The 26,280-nt window shown below is 42.6% G+C and overlaps 1 protein-coding gene across 7 annotated transcripts in view; it reads left to right on the top strand.

Moving 5' to 3' along the window:
- LOC135288975 (spindlin-Z-like) overlaps positions 1 to 26,280 on the top strand; it is a 129,484-nt gene that overhangs the window by 85,841 nt on the left and 17,363 nt on the right. For 4 of the 7 annotated variants that reach the window (XM_064402337.1, XM_064402342.1, XM_064402340.1 and 1 more), the window contains exons 2-3: positions 2,346 to 2,570; positions 15,129 to 15,177. Coding sequence is in view for 2 of the 7 variants with exons in the window: in XM_064402342.1 (XP_064258412.1) it covers positions 2,519 to 2,570; positions 15,129 to 15,177 (101 nt within the window). In the remaining 5 variants the exon portion in view is untranslated. Of the gene's footprint in view, positions 1 to 179; positions 320 to 2,345; positions 2,571 to 15,128; positions 15,178 to 16,069; positions 16,103 to 26,280 lie in introns of all 7 variants that reach the window. The other 3 variants (XM_064402338.1, XM_064402339.1, XM_064402343.1) reach the window with 3 other exon arrangements.

Here is a 26,280-nt window from a genome sequence, read left to right as displayed (position 1 = left end):
GAGCTAAAATACCTTTTTTCACCCTTTGAATTGAATGACCCCATCTGTTGCCAGCAGGCTCAGTGTCACGTAAACTGACCCATGATCAAAACCCCCAAAATTCTCATGGTAACACCAGTCTCAAAGCCAGGTGTTCATCTGCATGATTTTTCTGTTTATTGCCCCATCATTCCCTGTAGGGAACTGGCAGGACAGAAGAGAACACAACTTGTGCTCCAGATCCTTCGACCAGTTGTCCCAAGGCCCTGAGGTCCCTCTTGGTTGTCTGCAGCTTTCTTGCTGGTACTTTGTCACTGCCCATCTGAAAAAGCAGTAGCAGGTAATAGTGGGACATACCAGACTGGGAAGTATCTTGGTGATGTCCCTTACCCAGGCCCCAGGAAGGCAGCATACTTCCCTGTGGGTTGGGTCCAGTTGGCATATTGGGCCCTTTGTTCCTTTCAAAAGAGAGTCACCAATGACTGCTACTTCTTTACTACATAACCCTTCTTTTTTTCTTAACTGAGGAGGTCATGATGCACTGGGTAGGCTGCCTTGCCGTCGGCAACCCCTCCAGCCTGGATGGACTTTCATCCACATTCTCATTTCCCTGGTCCTCAGATTCCAGGATTCAAACCTGTTGTATAAGTGCATCTGGGAAGGTGAAGTAGGTCAGGAGGGGATTTGCCTGCCACCCTGAGTAGAAACCCATTTCTACACCCCTCCATCTCTACAGTCACCTCCTTCTTCCTGGTGGGGAGAGGGTAGGATATCTATTGCTTCTTGTGAAGTAGATGGTGGGTCATTTGTCTAAGGCATGGTAGAGTCCCGCTCCAGTGGTCAATCTCCTCAGAGTCCCTGATGCTTCTTAGCCTTTCTACTTCTCTCAGCTCTGACACTGGGCTGAGCAGATTGTTGACCTGATTGCACCTCACACAGCTGTTTTCTCTGTTGCCCTGTGTCCTGGTTTAGGGCAAATTTGGGAGAAAACCTCCAAAAGGGGGCCCCAAGAAAGCAAACCCACACGGCTCCTCCCCCCAACCAGTTCGGGAAGAATTTCCTCTAAGACAAGTAGAAAAAACCTGTTTATTTAACAGGCAAAGCACTTCCCAGCACAAAAAATGAACAATACCAGATGACAAAACTCATTCACTGCTCTGAAGAGATGACAAATTCAGAAAGTCTCTCCTGTGGGTGGTCACTCTGTTATCAGTCCCTCCGGCACTGGGAAAGGCTGCTGCCCAGAGTAGGCCCCGGTAGGCTACAAAGTGCAAGCTCTCGGTGTTTCCCCGGGTTCCAGTCCGGAGCAGGTTCGAATGGTTCCAAAATAAAAAGGGAAAGAAAAACAGTCCAGGGAACTTCTCTGCCTCAGCTAGCTAAACTAACTAAAAAACAATGGAGCGCTGTGTTCTGCCCCATCCGTGCCCAGATACCACAGTGGAGGAGTGAGAGCAGGCTGATAACAAAACTCTGTGCTTCTTCTTCTCCCTGCCTTCGCTCTCAGAGCCAGTCTTGAAGGCACAGAATATAATATCCAGCATAAACAGAACAGCCGATTGGGGATACAAGCATCATAACGTGACCCTAGGACACCCTCTGAGAGCAGTGCCAGCCTCTGGCACTCCTTACAGACTAAGACCTGGATGGCTGTATTTTTTTGTGAAGACTCCATCTGGGTTGCCACATCCTTTCTGGTGCGCACAGAGGAAACAGATTCTGTCTAAGTCGAAACCATATCTGTGCTTCTTTGGCGAGGGCTATGGCCATCAACTCAGCTAACTACTCCTGCTGCAGAGCCTCAGTGCTCTCCCTGCACACCCTTCCTCATGGAAACCTTTCATGCAAACTGCCGCACCATGCCACACATTGTTTGTGGGGTTTTTTTTTTCCACAGAAGGTGGAAAAATCCCCCTTGGCTTTTTTTTTTTTGTTCAAGTCTATTGACAGATGGATGCTGTAATGCAGACAAGAATGTTTAGCTACCATGCCTTGCATCTCTCACAGTAACCATCTGTGTAAGCATAAATGTGGTACAGACTAAGCTAAAAACTATTATAGAAACTTTCAGAGGAAATATAGGATTTTGTCCCTGAAATGCAATAAATTTTTTGAAACAGGAATAGCTGCTTTGTGACTTGTGGAGGGTGAGAATCCTATGCTTTCATGTTCTCTCTACTGGTGTTTTCATTATAATTTTCAAATGTAGTATGGGAGTTCTAAAAATTAGTTCATAATATGGAATGCATCCAGTATAACAGAATATGAAGAGAGTTCTCATTGAACATGAAAGAAAAAATATTTTGTTTCACTTCATTGTTTATTTTAACCAAGTCTCAAATCAGACTGTTTTCTGATTTGTTTTTCAGAATGATATAACTGAAAGTGCTTCTCCTATATTTGAGGAAGAACGAATTGATGATTGGACGGTATATTAATAAGTAGCTGTTGTATTACGAAATAAGAGGATATCTGGGGAGTTGGGAAGAACTCGATTTTGACCCTAGTCTAGCAGCTCTGCTGCTCACTTAAACACAGATGAATGAAGACCCCATTTGGAAAATCACCAGGTCAGCGGTCCAGAGCTGATGCAGGTGAGGTGTTACTGAATTTGAGTGTTGTTGTTTTTTAGTGGGTAAAAAAGTGTCCTTACAGATTTTTCTTACATACTCATGGTTTTATGAAACTGTTACTGTTTGGTTTTGATTGGGAGAGTTGATGGTTGTTGGAGTTTTTTTTAAGATAAGAATTATTGGAATTATGGGATTGACAGGACATACATAAATTTAAGCTGTACAGAATTACATTTATGCAGTTGTACTGGTTTTGGCTGGGATTGAGTTAAATTTCTTTGCAGTAACTGGCCTGGTGCTATGTTTTGGATTTCTGCTGAAAAGTGTTGATAACACTGATGTTACTGCTGAACGGTGCTTATACAGTGTCAAGGCCTTCTCTCTTTCTCATGTTGCAAGAGAGACAAACATAGGTGGTGATGGAATGATTTGCTGGATGTTTCCTAATTTCAGGTGTAGATTAGTAAAGTGTACCAGGTAGTCATTTTTAGGAGACTTCAAAACCAACCTGTCTTAATTTAAGACAATTTTATGGAGTGCAGACTTTGAAATGTTATCTCCCCTTAGTTTTTACCACTCCCCTTTCAACAAGAAGAAGAGACAAATATGAAGAGATAAGTGAAAAAATAACAGTTTACTAAAAGAAAAATGGCAATAAACAAGAAAACAACAATAATCACTAGATACAAAGGTTCTGAGTTACATGGCCCTCTCCCCGAGAAAAAAGAAAACAATATGGCTACCACCTGGACAGCCTAGTGGCCCAGAGGACAAAGACAAGATGGTGGAGAAGCTCCCATTTCCCAAGATGGTAGCCATCATGGCAGCCCATGTGGCCCAGAGAACAAAGACAAGATGGCAGAGAAGCCCTCTTCTCCAGACCGTGCAGCCAAGAGAGAGAACAAAGGAAAACAAAACAGCAACCAAGCCTCTGCAGTTCCAGAACTCCCACCCCCAAACAACAACAGGAGCAGAGAAAAAGAAAACCTGGAAAAACCTATTTTTGTCCAAAAGGCTCCGATGCTGCTGAAACACTGGAAGAAACTTCCTAGCAGTTGCAGACTCAACCCCCGCTCAGGAGCTTGAAACTCATGCAGAGTGGCTCTAATGCTGCTGAAATGCTGATTCCTGTGAGACAGAAGGAGGCAGGGACTCTCTTGCTCTTTTCTTACTGAAAGACCTTGCAATGTGATATAAATTAAAATTATAGCGAGTTTGTTGTATTTTATTAAAATAATTTTTTTTAAACAACTGGCAGGAAAAAAGCTATCAAAAGCACAACTAGGATAAGTGACAAGAAGCTGGAATTAGAAATCCAAATCAGTAGTAAAGACTTAGAAGTGGTGGCTTCTTTGAAAAAGCTAGTTTTCCTCTGTCCTGCCTGTCTGCCTACAAAGGTGCAAGGAGCACAGTTGCCTGTCTCAAACACTGTCAAGGTGTCCTGGTTCCAGCCAGGACAGAGTTAATTTTTTTCAGTAGCCAGTAGGGGGCATGACTGCGGTATGGAGGTTATTCTATGGAGGTTATTCTATATCACCTCATGTCATTGCTGGGAGCAGGGGAAAGGGCTCTTTTATGGGGAGAAGGGGCTCCTTCCGGAAGAGAAAATATGGCAGAGGGAGCCTTCTGGTATTGTCTGTTATCGTGGAGTTTTTCCATGTGAATAATTTCTTTTCTTGTACACTCTGTTATTAATATTGTTGTTGTTACTGTTCATTTTCTTATCTTATTGCTGTTTCCAGTAAATTGTTCTTATCTCAACCTGTGATCTTTGCCTTTTGTGCCTCCAGCTCTCCTCTCCAGCCATCCACTGTGGGGAGGAGGAGGTGAAAACAGGGGAGCAAGAGAGAACAGTGTGTGGTTTGGAGAGTTGGTGGGGGCACTGAATTGGGGAGCACCATTCCTAAACCACAACACAAGGCCACAGAAGGAACTTGCCATAAGATAAGCCACCACAGTGGGAACTTGACTTAAGCACAAAAGGGAGGAATTTGCAACAGGAAGGCACTAATTCCAGGCCTGGTGAGGCAAGATCTGGTTAGCACATCCTGGTTAATGCATCCGGACAATAATTCCCACTATGGAAAAGGGAGCAACTGCTCATACACATATCACCCCAAGTTATGGGAACAGCATCTGTGACCACTCTGATACTTGGAACTTGGACTGTATAAAGGTGGTACCCTCAGAAGAATGATTCCAGGACCCCCACCACTGAGAAGCCCGGGTTGAAGAAGGACCAATGGGATGCCACTGTATTCATGGGTGGTGACTGTCTTCTGCTTGATTTCTCTCTCTCTCTCTCTCTCCACCCTTTACTCTTTTCTATTTCTATCTCTCTACCTCACATTTATTGTAAAATGAAATCCATATTGCATATGTTCTCATTTGCTACTCGGTCAGAAGCATCACTCACTAATCAGATCTTACCAAAACAAAAGGCCTTTATTTGCTCTAAAGTAGGTTTAAAAGAGGACAAAAATATATTTGACTGAAGTATCCAGGTTTCTGAAGCTTACCTCTACTGGAAAACATAATTAATAGTTCCATCTTGAGAAATAAAGGATAACACCCAAAATGGAGGATCAAAGGAAAGCCAAACTTGTTTCTTATTTTTTCACAACAGTAGAGCATGTCTACAGTCTCAGTAATTTTGTTAAAATATACAGCAGACTCCCAGAATATAGTTTCAGTAGATCAGTCAGCTCCTTAGTGCTTAGCCTTGTATTCGTGCTTCTAAGTAGAGCATGTTTCTCCTCAATATAGGTGAATCCTGATTTTTTTTTATTAGCATAATCCAGTTGAATTGTCTGTGAGGTAAATTGTGATTACCCTGGTGTCCTGGTTATTGGTATTGTCTTTGCTGTTCGTTTTTCTTATTTCATTGCAGTTTACAGTAAATTGTTCTTATCTCAAGCCATAATCTTTACCATTTTGTGCCTCCCGTTCTCTTCTCCATCCCACCATGGGGGGGTGGGGGGAGGGAAGTAAGCCAGTGGCACATGGTCTGGGGTGTTTTCGGTGGGAACACTAAACTGGGGAATAGCATTCCTAAACCATGACACCTTGTGTTTACATTTCTATTTCAACTTTTTGAGCCTAGTGATCACTTGTTTTATGCTGTAGAAATGTTGAGGACTCCCCATGTGTGGAGACATGAGGCTTGACTCCTATTTTCTCAGAAGGCTGATTTATTATGTTATATATTATATTAAAATACTACATTAAAACTATACTAAAAGAACAGAGAGAGAAGAAAGATCAGAAGGCTACAAAGAACAAGAATAGAATAGAATAGAATAGAATAGAATAGAATAGAATAGAATAGAATAGAATAGAATAGAATGCATAACAAAATCTTGTGACTGCTCACAGCCTTGGCACAGGTGGCTGTGATTGGTCACTAATTGAAAACAATCCACATGGACCAATGGAAGATGCACCTGTTGCATTCCACAGCAGCAGATAGTTATTGTTTACATTTCTTTCCTGAGGCACTCAGCTCCTCAGGACAGGAAAAATCCTAGCCGAGGATTTTGCATAAAATATCATGGCTACATACAAATGTAATGCATTGTCCTTTACAGTCCTTCCTAGCTGTTACCAGTACTGTCCTTGGCAATTATGAAGAGATTCCACTTCCAGATTCAACTACTTTAAGATGCAATGAAATATTTTGGGAGAGTCAGGAATTCATTTGACCACTCTTCTCCTGGTCCAGTTTCCCAAACTCTTAGAATTGACTTTGGGCAGGATATATTAGGTGTAAATAAACACATCTCTGAAATTTTCAGGTCATTCAAAGTAATTCTGAAAGACATCAAATCAAGATTAATTCCCATGTGATTGCATGGTGTTTCTACAGCAGATACTGAAATATAATTTTTAAATGTTCAGCTTTTGCTGCCTGCCATAAAGACGGGATATTCTGAGAAATAAGCAGATATGGTTTGTTTTGAAGAGTCCATTTAATTTTGATAGACTGAATGGAGAGTACCATCTGATATGACAATTAAAAACATTGCTAGTAGCTTTCTCACATCCCTCTTCCTTTTCTTTCCTCCTACCTGCCCCAGTTGAAATATGTGTACTTTCTCTACAATCCACACCCTCAAAGAATGTTTATTTTATTTCTGTGTTGTCTTACCCTTTTTCTTTCTCTGTAAGGTAGAAGCATTCAGAAACATGGCTCCTAGTTTTGCTATTGAATTTAACAGTATTTTAAGGATACATTAGGTAGAATTAATCCAGGCTCAAAAAGCAAAGGCCAACTGGCAATTAAATGCTTAAGTCTTTTGTTCTTGACTTTTTATTATTGAAAATATTTAGGTTTTTAGTCATGAAAGATTGAGCCATATATATTTTCTTCTTCCTCAGATCTATCCAAGTTTGACTCTGCTGCTTATTATAAAGAAGCATAAAACAAATCACTTTGTGTGTTTGTTTTTTGGGTTTTTCCCTTTCCGATCTTCAGTATTAACTTCTGTTTTTATATTCATGGCAAATTATATCAACACTGTTTATTTTGAATGATGTCTAAAACATGGAATTTAATGGAATGTGCAAGTTGAAACAGTAGCACTTGTTATTCCACAGTCAGGATGAGGTAAAGGACATGAACTTAAATCCATTCAATGACATTCATGGTATATAGAATCTGATAACTATCCATTATTGTTTTCTAATTACTGTTAACATCTTTGAAGTCACATTATTGCTTGAGACTAAACCAAGCTTGACCCCAAAATACTTGACACACTAATTTTTCACTTGAAATATTTATCTGAACGTATTGCTGTACTGGGTTTGCATGGCAAGGTTTTGGTAGCAGGGAGCTACAGGGGTGGCTTCTGTGAGATGCTGCTGGAAGCTTCACCTTATGTCTGGCAGAGCCAATGCCAGGCAGCTCCAAGACAGACCCACCACTGGCCAATGTTGAGCCGATCAGCAATGGTAGCAATGCATCTGGAGTAATATATTTAAGAAGGGAAAAAAAAGTTATTGCACAGAAGTAATTGTGGCCAGAGAAGAGAGAATATGGGAGAGGAACAACTCCGCAGACACCAAGGTCAATGCAGAAGGAGGGGGAGGATGTGCTCCAGGTGCCAGATCTGAGATTCCTCTGCATCCTATGGTGAAGACCATAGTGATGTCAGACTGTCCCCCTGCAGCCCATGGAGGAGACCCACTGCCTGAAAGAAGGCTGTGAACCTGTGGGAAGCCTGTGCTGGAGCAGCCTGTTCCTGAAGGACTGCACCCCATGGAAGGGACCCATGCTGGAGCAGTTAATGAAAAACTGAAACCTGTGGGAGGGACTCATGTTGGAGAAGTTTGTGGAGGACTGGCTTCTGTGGGAGGGACCCCACAGTGAAGAAGGGGAAGGACTCCTCTCCCTGAGGGGGAAACAGCAGAAACAACATGTGATGAACTGACCCTCACCCGCAATCCCTCTCTCCCTGAACCACTGGGGGGAAGGAGGTAGAGAATTAGGAATAAAGTTAAGCCTTGGAAGGAGGGAGGAGTGGGGGGAAAATGTTTTTAAGATTTGTTTTTACTTCTCATTATCTTTCTCTGATTTGATTGGTAATAAATGCAATTAATATCCCCAAGTTGAGTCTTTTTTGCCTGTGATGGCAATCGGTGAACAATCTCTCCCTGTCCTTATCTCAACTTACGAACCTTTCATTGTATTTTCTCTCCTCTGTCCAACTGAGGAGAGAAGTGAGAAAGTGGCTTTGGTGGGCACCTGACATTCAGCCAAGGTCAAATCACCACAATTACCCTTGAAATTGTTGGCAAATTTTTAAATGTCTTCCTTTGAATTGGACACTTGACAGTGAATGACTAATGCCAATTATGCTTCTGTCAGAAGCCATTTAGGTGGTACTAGACATTTCAGGATGATTTGTGTAAACAAAGTTTCTGCTTTGCTTGTTATGTTTGGCGTTCTCTGCTAAAGGAGACTATCAACATCATCAGCTAATCGTGCCTGATGCATTTGGTGGCCTTCGAGGACAGGATTACAGAGGTGGTGAATGAGGGAAGAGCAACTGACATCACCTACCTGGACTTGTGTAAAGCATTTGACATCCTGGTCCCTAAACTGGAGAGATGTGGATTTAATGGGTGAACCAGTCTGTGGATAAGGAATTGGCTGGATGGTCACTCTCAGACTTGTGGTCAACAGCTCAATGTCCAAGTGGAGATTAATGACAAGTGGTGTTCTTCAGGGGTCAGTATTGGGACCGGCATTGTTTTTTACCATCTTTTTCAGTGACATAGACAGTGGGATTGAGTCTACCCTCAGCAAGTTTGCCAACAACATCAAGCTGTGTGCTGTGATCAACATGCTGGAGTGAAGAGATGCCATCCAGAGGGACCTTGACAGGTTTGAGAGGTGGATCTCTGCGAACCTCATGAAGTTCAACAAAACCACGTGCAAGGTCCCGCACCTGGGCTGGGGCAATCCCAAGCACAAATACTTGCTAGATGGAAAATGGATTGAGAGCAGCCCTGAGGAGAAGGACATGGAGGTGTTAATGGATAAGGAGCTTGACGTGAGCCATCAATGTTTGCTTCCAGCCCAGAAAGCCAATTGTATCCTAGGCTGCATCAAAAGAAGTTTAGCCAGTAAGTTGAAGGAGGTGATTATCCCCCTCTACTCCATTCTGGTGAGACCCTACCTGGAGTACTACTTTCAGATCTTGGACCCTGAACATAAGAAGGACATGGATCAACTAGAGCAAGTCCAGAGGAGGGCCACAAAGGTGATCATAGGGATGGAACATCTCTCCTAGGACAACCAGCTGAGAGAGTTGGGGTTGTTCAACATGGAGAAGAGAAGGCTTCAGGGAGACCTTAATAGCATCCTTCCAGTACCTAAAGGGGGCCTACAAGCAAGCCAGAGAGGGACTTTTCACAAGAGCATGGAGTGATAGGACAAGGGGGAATGGCTTTAAACTGAAATGAGGTAGGTTTAGATTTGATATAAGAAAGAAATTCTTTACTTTGAGGGTGGTGACACACCAGAGCAGGTTGCCCAGAGAAGTTGTGGATGCCCCATCCCTGGAAGTGTTCAAGGCCAGGTTGGATGTGAAGGTGTCTCTGCTCATGGCAGGGGGGTTGGAACTAGATGATCTTAAAGGTTCCTTCCAACCCAAATCATTCTATGATTTTAATATATATGTTAAACATTAATGTATTAAAATATTTGCTCTCAAATGTTTTAAGTCATTAAGACATAGTAATACTTACAACATCATGTATTTATTAATAAATATTTTTGTAAATAAACTGTACAAGCTATTTGGAATTTTAAAGGTCTTCTGCACAGTTGATTTGTTGCCTTAGTGTAAGATAAGGTTTATGTCTACCTTATGCTGTGAGAATTTATTTCTCCCTTTAATACTGGGGGGGGGGAAGTAAAATATACAGAATGAAAGAAATCCTAAAACATCAGAATTTTAGTATTCCTATTCCTGTAGGAAAAACAAAAACAGAAAGGCATTTCTATTGTGAATTTATTCTAATGAGCTTTACCACCTGTCATGGTTTGACACTGGCCAAACACCAGGCACCCACGATAGCCACTCATGCGCCCTCCCCGGCTACAGCTGGGCAGTGGAAAGGAAAAAAAAATTAATGAGTTGAGAAAAAATTCATGAGTTGAGATGAGGACCAGGAGAAAACACTCCAAGGGCAAAACATGCTCAACTTAGAAGTACAAAGTGAATTTATAACTAACATATTCAGAGGAGGATAATGAGAAGTAAAATAAGCTCTTAAAACCACCTTTTTTCCCCAGCCCCTCCCTCCTTCCCACCAACAGTGCAGGGAGACAGGGCATGGGGTTTTTGGTCAGTTCGTCACCCAAGATCTTCCACTGCCCATGGACAGAAGTTGTTCCCCTGCTATGCTGTGGGGTCCCTCCCACAGAGGACAGTTCTCTGTGAGCTTCTTCAACATGGTTTCAATCTCACGAGCAGCAGTCCCCCTAAAATTACTGCAATGTGAATTTCCCCCATGGGCAGACAGTCCTTCCAAAACTGCTGCATCATGGGTCACTCTTGCTTGGGTGCAATCCTCCAAGGACAGGCTGCTCCAGCCTGGAATCAGGGGCTTATCCCTCTGTATTTAGCATTGGTGCAGCCTCACCTTGAGTATTGTGTGCACTTCTTGGCCCCTGTCCTAGGGTAGCATTATGATGCTTGTATCCCCAATCAGCTGTTCTGTTTATGCTGGATATTATATTCTGTGCCTTCAAGACTGGCTCTGAGAGCGAAGGCAGGGAGAAGAAGCACAGAGTTTTGTTATCAGCCTGCTCTCACTCCTCCACTGTGGTATCTGGGCACGGATGGGGCAGAACACAGCGCTCCATTGTTTTTTAGTTAGTTTAGCTAGCTGAGGCAGAGAAGTTCCCTGGACTGTTTTTCTTTCTCTTTTTATTTTGGAACCGTTCGAACCTGCTCCGGACTGGGACCCAGGGAAACACCGAGAGCTTGCACTTTGTAGCCTACCGGGGCCTACTCTGGGCAGCAGCCTTTCCCAGTGCCGGAGGGACCGATAACAGAGTGACCACCCACAGGAGAGACTTTCTGAATTTGTCATCTCTTCAGAGCAGTGAATGAGTTTTGTCATCTGGTATTGTTCATTTTGTGTGCTGGGGAGTGCTTTGCCTGTTAAATAAACAGGTTTTTTTCCACTTGTCTCAGGGGAAATTCTTCCCAAACTGGTTGGGGGGAGGGGCTGTGTGGGTTTGCTTTCTTGGGGTCCCCTTTTGGAGGTTTTCTCCCAAATTTGCCCTAAACCAGGACAGCCTCCCAGTTAAGAAAAGATGTGAAAGTTCTTGAATTGCCCCCAGAGAAGGGAACAATGCTGTTGACAGGACTGGAAGGAATGTCCTATGAAGAATGGCAAAGGACTTTGGTCTTATCTAGCCTGGAAGAAAAAAGGCTATACTGTGATCTCATTGCTCCCTACAGCTTCCTGAGTAGGGTAACTGGAAAGGAAAGTGCTGAGCTCTTCTCTCTCTTATCCAGTGACAGGACATGTGGGAATGCTTCAAAGCTGCATCAGGGGACTTTAGATTTGACCTTAGGAAGCATTTCTTTACCGAGAGGGTGGTCAAACTCTGGAACAGGTTTCCTAGAGAGGCAGTCGATGCCCCAAGCCTGTCACTGTTTAAGAGGCATTTGGACATTGTTTTTGTGGGCTTCCTCTGGGCTCACTCTAACAGGTCCATGTCTTTCTTGTGCTCAAGTTCTTCATGTACCTTGTTACCATCTCTTCTTGTATGTAGGCTATATTCACATTGTTCATCTAAATGCCATAACTTTTTATTAAACTGGGCACTACCTTAAGCTACCAACACAAGAAACTGAGCAGTACTCAGTTTGCTCAGTTGGTTTTTCTCTAGAGCTAGGAATATGAACAAGCAAATTCTTGAAATCTGTCAGGACCCGTCAAGCTCATTTTTATCTGACAGCAAAATGGGGCAGTCTACTCTCAAACTCTCAGTTCAGTGTTGTAAATATTTGTTAGTTTGGTACATGTTATTTAATTCATGGAGACCGTGTATGAATAGTTGAGAAATTTTGCATGTAAGTGAATTTGGGAGGAAAAAAGACATCTGGCTGTAGAACTTGAGTTTTATGAAAAATAAGAGGTGCCTAAGGTGAACGGTTACTGAACAAGGCAAACACTAATTCTGAGTAGAGTGTATAGCTTCTCCCTTGCATTTTTTGCAGCTTCTGTAATAGATCTTCCTTCTGTGTATCTTTAGGGCTACTTTTGGAAGGCTAAATGTGTTGCACTGTATAGTAAGATTCAAAGTCTCTGAGCAGAGGACAGAAAACAAATTTTGTGTTGAAGCATCCTGCTAAATATGTGGGTATGCTTTTTATAGTGTATTAACTACTTGAACTGATTTAGTTAAATCTTACTTTTTCTCATCGACCAGTAATGGAAAAAATGAAATGTGTGTTTGCAGTTTTTTACTTTGTGAGAACAGATTTTTTTTTTTTTAATAAGTATGTTTTTAAACTTGTTTCCTCATATAATTAAGGGGTGGCTAATGACAGGGTGAAAATGCTTGTTCAGTTGGTGCAGTCAAATCTCAAAAATCTTTTGGCTTTATTCATACTTTTTGAGATATCTTTTAATTTCTAGCTGTTAGTTCTTATAAACATGTTCAAGGGAAGTTCTATTTCTTTGGTCTTTACTGCAAATAGCATCTTTACTGTAGCTATTTGCATGCAGGGCTTAATTTTTGAAAACTTCAAATTCCAGCTGTTGTTAAAACTGGAGACACATCTTTCCGTGGATTCAGTACAAGCTTGAGTGTTGGAAACAAAATGTATGTAGTCTTATTTTAATTCTGCCACTTCTGTCACGTGATATATGTCCTTTTATTTCTCCATAGGAAAATCCAAATATTAAAATATTTATGAAAACTGTTAAGGTTAATTGCACTTTCAGTGCTTAACTCTTATGTGACACTATTGCTATTATCAAAATTAATTTTCTGAATACATATGCCAAAGCTATGCTTGGAACATGCACACAATGTTTAAGAATTTGTTTGGATCTGTAGAGAAACCTCAATTAAGTATTTCTCTGTAAGTGTGAATAGATTTAATCTATGTGTCCATAGATTAAATTCTGAACATTTGTACATATATATGAGGGTTTTTTTAATTGATAACATGCATGTGTCCAACACTCTCTGACTGTGTACTTTTAGCTATTCCATGTGTAGAGGGTTTAATGCTTTAATGCCAATGTTAGGTTTTTGACCTTGGCTGGAGGCCAGGTACCCACCAAAGCTGCTCTGTCACTCTCTTCTGCAACTAGACATGAGAAAGAAAATATAGTGAAAGGCTCATGGGTTAAGGATCAGGAGAGATCACTCACTGATTACCATAATGGGCAAAACAGACTCAACTTAGGGATATTAATTGAATTTATTGCAAACAAAATCAAAGCAGGATAGTGAGAAGTAAAATAAATCCTAAAAACACCTTCCCCCATCCCTCCCTTCTTCCTCAGCTCTACCTCCTCCCTGCCAGAGGTGCAGAGAGACAGGGAGGGGGGTTACAGTCAGTTCATCACAGGTTGCTTCTGCCATTGCTCAGGCAGAGGAGTCCTTTACCTGTGCCAGCATGTGGTCCTGCCCATGGGAGACAATTCTCCACAAACTTCTCCACTGGTAGTCCTTCCCATGGGCTGCAGTTCTTCATGAACTGCTCCATCATGAGTCCCTTCCATGGGGTGCACTCCTTTGGGAACAGACTGCTCCAGCATGGGTTCCCCATGCGGTCACAAGTCCTACCAGGAAACCTGCTCCAGCATGGGCTCCTCTCTCCATGCATCTACAGGTCCCTGCCAGGCCCCTGCTCCATCACAGGTTTCCTACAGATTCACAGCCTTCTTTCAGGCATTTGCCTACTCTGGCATGGGACTCCTCCATGGGCTGCAGTGGGACAGCCTGCTTCACCATGGTCTGCACTATGGGCTGCAGGGAAATCTCGGCTCCGGCACCTGGAGCACCTCCTGCCCCTCCTTCTGCGCTGACCTAGGTGTCTTCAAAACTGTTCATTTCACATATTCTCACTCCTCTCTTCTCTGGCTGCAATTACAACTGCACAATAATTTTTGTTTCCTTCTTAAATATGTAGTCAGAGGCGTTACTACCATTTCTGATTGGCTCATCCTTAGCCAGCAACAAATCCATCCTGGAGCCGGCTGGCATTGGCTCTGTCAGACATGGGGGAAGCTTCTAGCAGCTTCTCATGGAAGCCACCCCTGTAGTCCCCCTGCTGCGAAAACCGGGCCATGCAAACCCAATGCATGAATTTATTTATTTGACATTACATGGAACTTTGATTTAGCAGAATGATACAGCAATTTACTTAAATAACAGTGCAAGTTACATTTAGCAGAGTATAGCAATTGCAATGAACAGTTGTATCGCAATACAAATGGATTTGCCATTATTGGTCTCCATCACAATGCTGGGCATCCCCAGTTGTTGGGAAGAAATACCTGGGTTGAAACCGACTCAAGCCTGTTGCTCTACTCAATGTTCTGTCTGTTAGTTGGACCATTTTTATACTGTATATGCTATACTTAGTTTTTATACTTGGTTTTGGCTCTATATTAAGTTTTTATAATGAGTTTGGCTGAGCCATGTATACACCCATCCATTCTGGCCTCACTAATGCAGGAATATATGTATTTGATGATATTATCAACTCAAGGGCAGATACACAGCCATTTTAATCCCTTAACTGTTATAGCCATTTATCTATAACAAAGACTACCTTCAGTCTCCTTTGTAGTAAGTTAGGCTTTTTGTAACAGTTGTCATCAGTAACTCCCTAATTCTTCACTTAACTTCATGAGTACATAGTCCTTGCCTGTCTCCTCAGCCTTCTTCCATTGCAGAAACTCATTGATAAATCCCATCATGATGTGTTTAAGCTTTTTTACTTGAAAAAGAGAAGTTTTCTATAAGATACCTTTTTGACACTGTGTATAAACAGATTTTATTGTTCAATAATTCCATCATTTATATTGTAGGTCATGCAGGAGTCTCTGCAAGCATGATGAAGAAAAGAACTTCCCACAAGTAAGTTCCTAATACTTCCTCAAGGCTAGTTCTCAATAACTGGAAGTACCATTCTAGAAATGTATCTGTATTGTTCCAGTCATTTTGAAAAAAATGTGGAGCAGTATTTAAATGGTGTATGTGTGTAGAATCAGACTTTAATTCTTTTGGGAGGACAATGGGAAAGAATGCACCATTGGTACAGTTCTAAACATAATTTTGAATGTTATTCTGAGAGAAATTATTCTGTCAATAAAGTTCTGTGACTTATAATTCAAAAACAAGAGATTGCAAGCCAGAAATTGGGCATATGTACTCTAGGATTCATTGCAGCTTTAGTTTTTGAAAAGGATTTTTTTACCTTTTTAAAAAAAATAATCAATGTACTGTAGTATGGCTACTATTTGTGTGAAGGTTACTTGCTTATCCTATACATTCATCATATCTATTATTCACTCTACTAGAATTTGAGACAGTAGTAGTTAAATCTTGCTATGAATAAATGTGAGAAGATATAGGTAGTAGCTTAGACAAAATTTACCTTCATTTCTAACAGCTAGATGTATCTGGCTGCATCTCTGGTAGGTGAACTCTAAAATAAGCTGGAGAAAGGTGAAATTTATTAAAATGCTATTAGTTATATTTTGAGTATGAAGTCCTATAATGCAGATATATAACAGGCATAAATCCAAAACAATTTGTCTGGCAGAAATATCTTCCATGATTAACATTTGAATTAGTATTAACTATTTCCCAGACGCAACACCTGATGTAAAACTACTCTTAATTCCTTCCACCAACTCTTCATTATTCAGTCTTGTCTGTCTCCTTACAAGGCAGAGATAAACATTTATTTGTCTAGAGACAGGTAGAGTTAAAATTTAATTTCTCTTGTTCTTTTTCAACCGCTCAGAGAAAGGAGTGTATGATGGGAAGACTATCAGAGGTGGGTTGCCTTTTGTACTTGAGGGTGGCTAGATTTGTCTTTATTGTTGTTTTGATATACACTTATTTAAATACCTAAATAGGTTGTATATTTTTTAGCATAAAGGCTTTTATGGGGCAAATTAAGTCATGATCCTAAGTCACATGATTTTGAGGCATTTAACTTAAGCGCCCAACTGAGTTTTATATTGATTTAGCTTAGTTTAATTGTTTAAGAATTGTTTGGTAAAGGTTTTATTTTGTACCAAACCAAGATGACTTTGTGTGCTGCTCAATGACTTCTCTGCAAATGACACACTAGTATAGAGTTGTTTTTATTTGATATTCATTGCTTATATTTTTGAAATGAACAGTAAGTCGCACTGTAGACATGTTTATAGTAAACAAGTGAGATATTAATCACTGTTTAAAAATGTATGCTGATACTACTATGAGCTGTTAGAGCAGACCATTAATTTACAATGCATACTTTGTCATTGATTTAGTTATGATGACTATTACATTCCTCATTAAAAGAAAAAGAGGAACAAGTTACTGACACTTGAAGGTCATAGGGGAGATTCTAAATTCAGTTCATAAGTTCATAGGGGAGGGAAGAGCTACCAGGATAGAACAGGACGTAGTCCAGTAACTGAGGAAGGGATAAAATGAGCTGTGTGGATTAGTTTTCTAAATTCTTCTTAACTAAAATGTTAGTTAACCATTGACCCTTTTGGAAGGGGGTCCCATGGTCAGCTACAAAAGGGCAGTTCTTCTGAATGTTCTGTCAGTGTCAATGGGTAGTGATGATTTTTGTGAATAAAAAGTTGACTCTGTTTGTGTCAGATCAGTCAGTAGTCTCTTGGTTCTTATCTTTTCCACCCTTGGTGCATAAGGAAATAGTGCACAGTGTAAGTATAACATCTTACCGGTTTCTCATAGTTGGCAATTCAAGGACTTTGAGGTGAAGATTCTATCTGCCACTTAACTATCACTGTACTTATCCCTTGTGAATTTCCGATCCCAGTTTAAACTAACTTCTTGTGATGGATTATGCTTGACTATGAGTCAAACTCCCACCCACCTGCTTACTCCCCTTCCTCAGTGAGGCAGGGGGAGAAAATAAAATGAGAATGTTCATGGGTCAAGATAAAGACAGGCAGATTGCTTACTGTTACCAATTGAATGGGAGCTTCAGACAAGCCCTGCCTTAGCCTCAAATTTTTGGCAGCAGCCTAAATTTAGGTGGCCTGCAACTAAAATTTCTCTGGCCTGCAAGTTCTAAGAATGGCAGATCAGGTCTATTATAAAATGAGTTATTGAATAAGCAGGAGATAACAGACAAAAGGCCTTAAACAGAGTTACTTACTACTCAGTATAAAACAAAAAGAACTACTAGTAGATTACATAAAACAGTGCATGACATTAAGGTACCTATATTAAAGCTAGCAAAGAAATAGTATAGATTAGCAGTCAATGTAAATTATCACCAAAATGACAATAGTGTACACAGGTTTCCTTTCTTTAACTCCTGGGAGAGTAACCAAAAAGCAGGTGTCCCAACTTTGGGGACAAAGCCACACACATTTCCAAGGAACGTGCAGAAGATTTCTGCTTTGTGAAAGTTTTGTGTAGCTTTTATAGTTTGTAAAGTCAAGTGCCGTCAGTCAGAAATTCCAGCTTATCTTTCCACATCTCGCTTCCACAGCAAGATGTTTATTGTCAGCTGAAAGCCTTAGTGCCATGTTGCCAAAATAACTCACTACAAGACAAGCTGTCCTGATTAAGTTATTTCACCAAAGCTCATGTGAAGCTCATGTGAGGGATAAGATGCCCTGAGTTATTTCACCAGCTAACAAGCAACAAATAAGGTCTTGTGGTGGGGGAGATGCCCTGCTACACTTACCAGGCACGATCATAGGCAAAACAGGCTTGACTTGTGAAAAATTAGTTTATTGCAAATTTAAATAGATTCGGGTGGTAAGAAACAGGAAGACAAACATTAAAACAACACCTTTCTTTCCTCCTTTCCCATGTTTAAATTCATTCCTTCACTCCAGACTCACCACCACCTCCAGGGTGCAGAGGAAATGAGGGAGGGGAGTTTACAGTCCATACATAATGGTTGCTTTCTGCCACTCCTTTCCTCTTGTACTTAATTTCCCCCTGCTCTGGCATAAGTTCTCTACAGGTCACAGTTCCTGTCAGGAAAGTCTGCTTCAGCATGGTCTCTTTTGGGGGAGACAGTCCTGTCAGTTAAATTCTGCTCTGAGTTCTCCATGGGCCTCAGTTCCTTTATTAAATACCTAACTGCTCCAGCATGGATCCTTTTCTTCCCCTCCTTCTCTGCCTGTCCAGTGGTGGATTTTTTGCTCTTTGCTAAATACATTTTCACAAAGGCACCATAAACTTTGCTGATTGTCTCTACTTACTTTAGCTGTCAGTGGGACCATTGCCAAGCCAGCTGGAACCAGCTGTGTCTGGCACAGGGTAGCCTGACTCCCTCTCATAGAGGCTACTCCTGCAGGTGTTGTCAGGTCTGTATGTGTATGTGTGTCCATTACCAAAACCTTGCCACGTAAGCCCAATACACCTGTAATCCTAAGAAAATTAATTTCACAACTGAATAATGGCTTTTGAAGGATGACAGAAAGTATTTTACAACTTCTGTCTTTAGTAATGTGCCTCACAGTCTGAATATTAAGGAAAAATAGTTTATAACAATTCTCTGATCATATGATCCCCCATTAGACTGTAATAGTATCAAAATAGTATCAAAATTCTAATTCAGGCCATATTTTTAATAATTTTTCTACATGGTTCCATGAAATTTAGAAATTGTACTGACCATTGCTACTCTGTTTCATTTGTACTCTTTTCTAAATTTCTTTGAATTTTCCATGATCTGGTTCTGCTAATAAAACCCTTTCTCATAACAAGACTACTTATCAGCTTAGTGTCTTCAAGATAAATACTTAGTCACTGAGATGAGCAGCTCTGGTGCCAGCACAATCCATAGCATAGGGGGGATTCCTGAACCTGGGGGAGCCACAAGAGCTGCCAACACAAGCAGGAAGTAATGGTATCCAGCTGTCAGAAGGCTATGAACACTCTAAACTCTTCACCCACAATGAATGACACAGCTTTCCAGACAGAGCTCTGGTGGGAAGATGCTGCTGCCCAAGTGTAGGGCTGCAGGGCATATCCTACTCTTATGCCAGTACTGGACAGCAGCACTGAACACAACTGGGGGAGGTGCACCCAGGTAGAGGAACTCCACTGCTTAGCAACAAAGCTCTAGGACATGGTGACTAGGTTGTTAAGGAGTATCAGGGAGAGTGAAAGAGAGACTATTGGAATTTCCCCCTACCTTCCCTGTGGCAGGGCTGTCAGGCAGACAGGACATATGATATGGAATATTTCCTATCCTGTCTCTGCTTGGCAGAATGTGGTGACTTAAGTGATAGGGGACAATGGTGACAAGTTCCTGCTTGGTGTTATCAGCGATGAAGAGAGACGGGGACTCCGTGAGATGGTCAAAGAATCCAAATTTATTGTGAAGTACAACTGCTTATATACTTATTCTAGGAAGACTAGTAATATTTTAAAACAATGATTGGGTTAATAATCACATAAACAAACATACATTTTAAACATCTCTTGCTTGCAGAAGTTGATTCAATCTTCTTCCCTGTCCCAGTCTGATCCCATTTTCTTGCAATCTTCAAAGGTCTGTTTGTTCTTGCCAAGGCATCCTATTATCAAATCTCCTATGCTAGCCAGGTCCAAAGTCCATCATCTGTCTCGTGTGTTCCAATAGGTGTAGCAGAAGTAAGGAGAGGAGTCAACAGAACTGCCACCTTGGACTTGTGGAGGGCACACTTCAGCCTGTTTAGGGGCCTGGTTGAAAGAGTCCCTTGAAAGGCAGTCCTGAAGGGCAAAGGAGTCCAGGAAGGCTGAACATGCTTCAAGAAGAAAATCTTAAAGGTTCAGGCCTTCCCAGTGTGCTGAAAGATAAGCTGACAGGGAAGAAAACCAGCCTGGCTGAACAGAGAGCTTTGGATGGAATTCAGGGGGAAAAAGGAGAGTTTATGACCTTTGAAAGAAAGGGCAGTCAGTTCAGGACTACAAGGATGTTGAGAGGATGTGCAGGGAGAAAATTGGAAGGGTCAAAGCCCAACTAGAACTTAATTTGACTACTGCTGTAAAAGACAATAAAAATTGTTTCTATAAATACATTAGCAACAAAAGGAGGGCTAAGGAGAATCTCCATCCTTTATTGGAAATTGAGGGAAACATAATGACAAAAGATGACCAAAAGGCCAAGGTAATGAAGGTCTTCTTTGCCTCAGTCTTTAATAGCCAAAACAGTTGTTTTCAGGGTACGCAGCCCAATGACCTGGAAGACAGGCAGGGAGCAGAATGAGGCCCCCATAATCAAAAGGGAAATGGTCAGTGACCTGCTACACCTCTTAGACACACACTAGTCTATGGAGCAGGACAGGATCCATCCAAGGGTACTGAGGGAACTGGTGAAAGTATTCATTAAGCCATTTTGACTCATTTACCATCAGTCCCAGTTAACTGGGGAGGTCTCAGTTGACTGGAAGTTTGCAAATAGAATGTACATCTACAAGAAGGGCTGGAAGGAGGATCCAGGGAACTACGGGACTGTCAGCCTGACCTTGATCCTTGGGAATTTTATGGAACAGATTATCTTGAGTGCCATCATGCAGCACATACAGGACAACCATTTGATCACATCCAGTCAGCTTGGATTTATGAAAGGCAGGTCCTGTTTGACTGACCTTATCTCCTTCTATGACAAGGTTACGCACTTAGTAGACAAGGGAAAGGCTGTGGATGTTATTTACCTGAACTTCAGTAAAGCTTTTGACTCCATTTCCCACAGCATTCTCATGGAGAAACTGGCTTCCTACGACTTGGACAGGTGTGCTCTTTACTGAGTGGAAAACCAGTTGAATGACCAGGTCCAAAGAGTGGTGGTGAATGGTATTAAATCCAGTTGGTGGCCAGTCACTAGTGGAGTTCCCTGATGCCTTTTTGGTGGTCCTAAAATCATGAGCCAGAAACAGTTAGGTGACAAAAAGGGGGTACCTTTACAAGGATCCTTAGGTGCACCATTCACCAGGTGGAAAATGCCAAAGATGCACATGTAGCATAATGGAGGGGGGGGGGGCGGGGTGAGGGGCACATGACACCGCTCACCCTGATGTTCGTGTGGCACTTTTATTTTCCAACCCCTCCTTTATATATGGCATTTGAAAGACCCAGACTGGATGTTCTCATTGGTTTGAACTCCATGCCCCTTCAGGTCCTGGCCAGTGAGGTGGCTGCAGCATTTGGAGATATTTGGCTGGCCAACACCCTTGTCAATCACTGTAACAACTCTACAGTGGGAACTGGACATATTGGATCAATGGGTCAAGGCCAGTTGTTTGAGGTTCAACAAGGCCAAGCATTGGGTTCTGCACTTAGATCCCAACAAACTCCATGCAACACTACAGGTTAGGGGAAGAGTGTCTGAAAAGATGCCTGGCAGAAAAGGATGTGGGAGGATATTGGAATTACCAATATTGCTGAATGGGACGTGCCTTAGCTTGTCTGGCCCCTACTGCTGAACCAAATAGTGGCAACTGTGGTGTTTCACCCCAGAGACACCTTTGGCTAGCTGTGAGTTGCAGCTGGGCACGTAGAGACAAGTCCAGGCATGCTAGAGCTCTGGTGGGGGCAGAATGGAGCTTCCTCTCATAGAGGGTTGCTCCTCATGCTTCCCTGTGCCGGAGAAGCTTTAAGGCAATGGTGAAGGAAGGAGTCGGTTCTGATGGAGGGTTTCGATCCAGAGATTTTATTCTGGCTTGCAGGTCTCTGAATCTAGCAACAGCTCCGAGAGAACTCCCGACCGCTTGGTTTGCTCGACCTTTTACCTGGGGGAGGGGGGAGGGAAGGAATCAAGGGACCACCAACCAGGTACGGGAGAGGAGGTCTTAAGGGACAAAGGACACCTGGATGGCCCAGTCCCCCCCCCCCCCCCCCCAGGGGTGGAGGGCATCTTTTGAATCTGACCAATTACTCAACGCCCTTCTGGAATTCCACGACTGATAGACAGTACTTAGCAGGGGTCAGGGTGGGGAAAGGAGAGGTGATTGACACCCCTGGGGCAGGAATCTTCAGGGAGAAACCCGGGGTATCTGAGGCAAACCATGACATCACACTGCAACATCTCACCCTTGTTTTGTTTAAAATGAAGAGGACTGGGTTTGGGGGTCAGAATGCTTGCCAAACCACGGTTGGTAAATTGGTTCCTCTTCTTCAGGAGGGTCAGTATTTTCTACTGAGGCTTCTAGGTCATCTATTGGAGCACTAGGGGCTTCCAAATGGTAGACTTCAGGAGGGAAAGATGAGCTTGAAATTAGTTTATAAACCATGTGCTTAATTAGCCAAAAAACAATGCTAACAACTACAATAACAATAACCAGAATCAACAGTACTAAAACCACAGTTTTCAGAATAGATCCTAACTAGCCCGAGAGTTCACAGCTTTTGAACAGTCCACTCAGCCAGTCGTCTGTTTCTCTCTTGATGTCGTTCACGATGGTTTTCATCTTGTCCATCATGGCATGGATGTTCTCTGCTTTCAATTAAAATTTGAGGCAGCAGAGACCTTTAAATTCTTCACAGCGATGGTTGTGCAGGAGGAGCAGATAGTCTATGGCTGCCCTGTTTTGGATGGTGGCTTGCCTGGTAATTTCCTCATCTGATAAGAGGTCACTCAGGGCAGTAGAAGTGAGGTTCGCCTGTTTTGCAACCCAACATTCCTATCAGCCTAATTCTCCCATGCTTTTTGCTGCCAAGATCCACGGCAGAAGGACTGTAATTGTGGTGGCTTTAAATCTGGACCAGTGAACAATTTCTGAATTACAGGCTGGGTCTAATTGCATTACGTCCCTTTTTTGGATAGCCAATTTATGTGTATTGTTTTTTATTTGCCAATACATTAGATTTGTTCGATTTGGGGTAAACAGGCTCAGCTTGCCAAAGGTGCACGGACCTCCGAGCAGACAAGGGGGGAGACCTGCCCATGCTCTGTCTCCACATATTAAAAACACACCTTTTGGGAGTTCACAGAGGTTATAATAATCATTTGACAAGTGCATGATGAGGACTGAATTTTTGCACCAGTTTTTGTCTGTGTAGTATGGTTTGCTAGGGTGAGGATAGGTGTTCAGTTCAACTTCATAATGTGATAACCTGGGATTAAAGTGCATGAAAAAGGTTGCATTCATGGAGCCCAAGAGATGGAATTCCTGTAGGTCCCTTTTTGGCACCAGTAACTGTCTTGCCCACTCCTGCCAAAACAGTAAAGGATTGTCAGCAGGGTAGTGACCAGGAGGAGGTGCAAGTGAGTTAACTTTATTTAAAGCATGCCACATTTCATTTGGGAACTCTGCCGATTGAAAAGGAACTTCCACCAGGCAAGTTGACAGGGGGTCAGAGGATGTTGCTGTGGAGAGACAGATGTGATCCTGTCCAAGGGCTTTGGCCAAGGTGGTCCATACATTTGCTTTGGGCTGAGGCACTATCCAGGAGATCGCTGGTGGAATGATCGTGAGTAGGATGAGGAGTAGACTCAGTCTCATGGTGTCTCGAGACTGCACACGAACAGCGGGACCTAAACCGGCAAAAGGAAACTTAAGACAAAAATATATTACAAACTGTTCCAGATAGGAGGTGTAAATGGAATTTCTTCCAGGGAACACACACGGCGCCTCCTCCTCCAGGCAGCATTAGCAACCTAGGGTGCTTCTGTAGACCTCCCTGAGACCTTGGGGATGTAGGGCCTTACCCATTTGGATGGAACCCACTTTAAACCCGAGGGGGTGGACATGCAGGCGTATCCACATCCCCATGTAACTAATTTGTAAGGTCCCATTGTCTTCCAAGTCTCAGGGTCCTTTACTAAGACTGGAGGCTTTTCTTTCACTGACACCTGACTGCTCCCCCCAAAGTGGTGTAAGATGGTTGAATTTCAGCTGCCAAAAGAACGGTTCAGAAAATTGATTGTGAACAGTGCTCTGGACAACCAGATGTGGGGAGGTTCCACTTTCAGGATCTGATGTTGCTGGTCCAGGACTCTTGATATGACGGTGAGTCCTTTCCACTACGGCTTGACCTGTAGGGGAGTAGGGGATGCCTTTTTTGTGCTCTACTCCCCACTGCTGCAGGAAACTCCTGAATTCTTTGGATTTGTAAGTGGGCCCGTTACCAGTTTTTAACTCCTTGGGGATGCCCATGAATGAGAAAGCCTGTAGGAGGTGCTTTATTGCATCAGAGAATGATTCTCCCATGTGGGCAAAGGCATGGACCGCTCCAGAAAAGGTATCTACGCTGACATGAACATATTTCTGCCCTCCGAATGATTGTGTATGTGTCACATCTGTTTGCCACAGTTCACAACTGTTCAACCCCCTCGGGTTTGCTCCCACACTTATTGTAGGGAGTGCATGTTGTTGGCAGTTGGGGCATGTGGCCACAATCGCTGTGGCCTGTTCTCGAGCAATGTGAAACTGATGAACTAGGCCAGGTACATTTTGGTAGAAAAGCTGGTGGCTGATTTTTGCCTGATCAAAAACATTTGGGAGAGAGGCCATCTCTGCAGGCACAGCAAGAGCATCTGCCCTTCTGTTGCCTTCTGTGATAAAACCTGGTAAGTCGGTGTGTGACCTGACGTGCATCACATAAAATGGTTGCTCTCAGTGGGAAACTAGCTTTACAAGTTTTGAGAGCAATTTGAAAAGTGTGATGTTAGACACTTCTCGCAGTATTGCTTGATCTGCCCTGGATACCACTCCTGCCACGTAGGCAGAGTCCGTGATCAGATTGAATGGTTCTGAGAACTTTTTGAAGGCTCTAACAACTGCCGCCAGCTCAGCAACCTGAGGTGAACCTTCCACTTCAGCAATGTCCGTCTCCCACTGCTGAGTTTGAGGATCCTTCCAAGACATAACGGACTTGTGTGATCTCCCGGATGCATCTGTAAAAACAGTCAGAGCCTTTTTTAAAGGTTTACTTTGAACGCTTTCCAATTTTAGAGTGAATTTGACTTCTTGTTCAAAAAGTTTGTGGGCAGGTCGATGGATAGAAATTTGTCCTGAGTAGGAATCCAGAACAAACTGCAATGCCTCATTTTCCTGAAGCAAATGTTCCACCATTGCCTTAGTAATTTGGCCAGATTTTAACCCGATTGGAATGTGAATACACTCAAAGTCATATCCTGCCAGTTCCCTGATCCAGGTCCTATCTTTCCGGATCAGTTCTGCTACCAGCTCTTGGGGTTTTGTCATTCTTTTGGACCTTTGGTAACTGAGGAAAACCCACTCTATGATCAAGAGAGGGTCCCTCTGGTCCTGGCCCTTTTGAGGTGTTTCTTTTGCCTTAGGTGTTTGTTTCTGCTCCCACTGGAAAATTATTCCATGGAGGTGTGGCAACTTACCTGAGATGATAAATTTGAATGGCAGATCAGGCCGACATCAGTTGGCCTGTCTTGTGGACATGGCTGTCTGAACTTTTTCTAGAGCTTTCTGTGCCTCCAGGGTAACAGCCCTAGGGGAACTCGGGTCCTCTCCCCCTTTCAATAAATCAAAAAGAGGGGCAAGATCTTCGTTGGTCAGACCTAGCCAGGGCCTTACCCAATTTAAAGAGCCACACAACTTGTGGACATCCGCAAGGGTCTCGATCCTCATTTTGATCTCTAATTTTTGCGGAACAATGGTCCTTTATCCAATTTCGAAGCCCAAATACTTCCAAGGTGGCATCTTTTGAATTTTCCTTTCCTGGAGCTCAAACCTTTCAACAATCAATGCATTGATCATTAGGTCAAGTGTGTGCATGAGTAAATCATCATTGGGGGCATACACAAGGATATCATCTATATAATGATAGATGATGACCTTTTCTGCGGCTGCATGCACCGGAGACAGTAAGGAAGAGACATGCAATTGGCAGATCGCTGGAAAAGCCTTTAGTCCCTGAGGAAGAACTTTCCAATGGTACCTTTTCCAAGGGGCTTCCCTGTTGATAGTGGGGACCGAGAGTGCGAAACGTGGTGCATCGTCAGGGTGTATGGGAATTTGGAAAAAACAATCCTTTATATCAATGACAGCTAAATTCCAGTTTTGG

Source organism: Passer domesticus, chromosome W, assembly GCF_036417665.1.
Source record: "Passer domesticus isolate bPasDom1 chromosome W, bPasDom1.hap1, whole genome shotgun sequence".
NCBI lineage: Eukaryota > Metazoa > Chordata > Aves > Passeriformes > Passeridae > Passer > Passer domesticus.
This window is presented reverse-complemented; position numbering and strand designations above follow the sequence as displayed.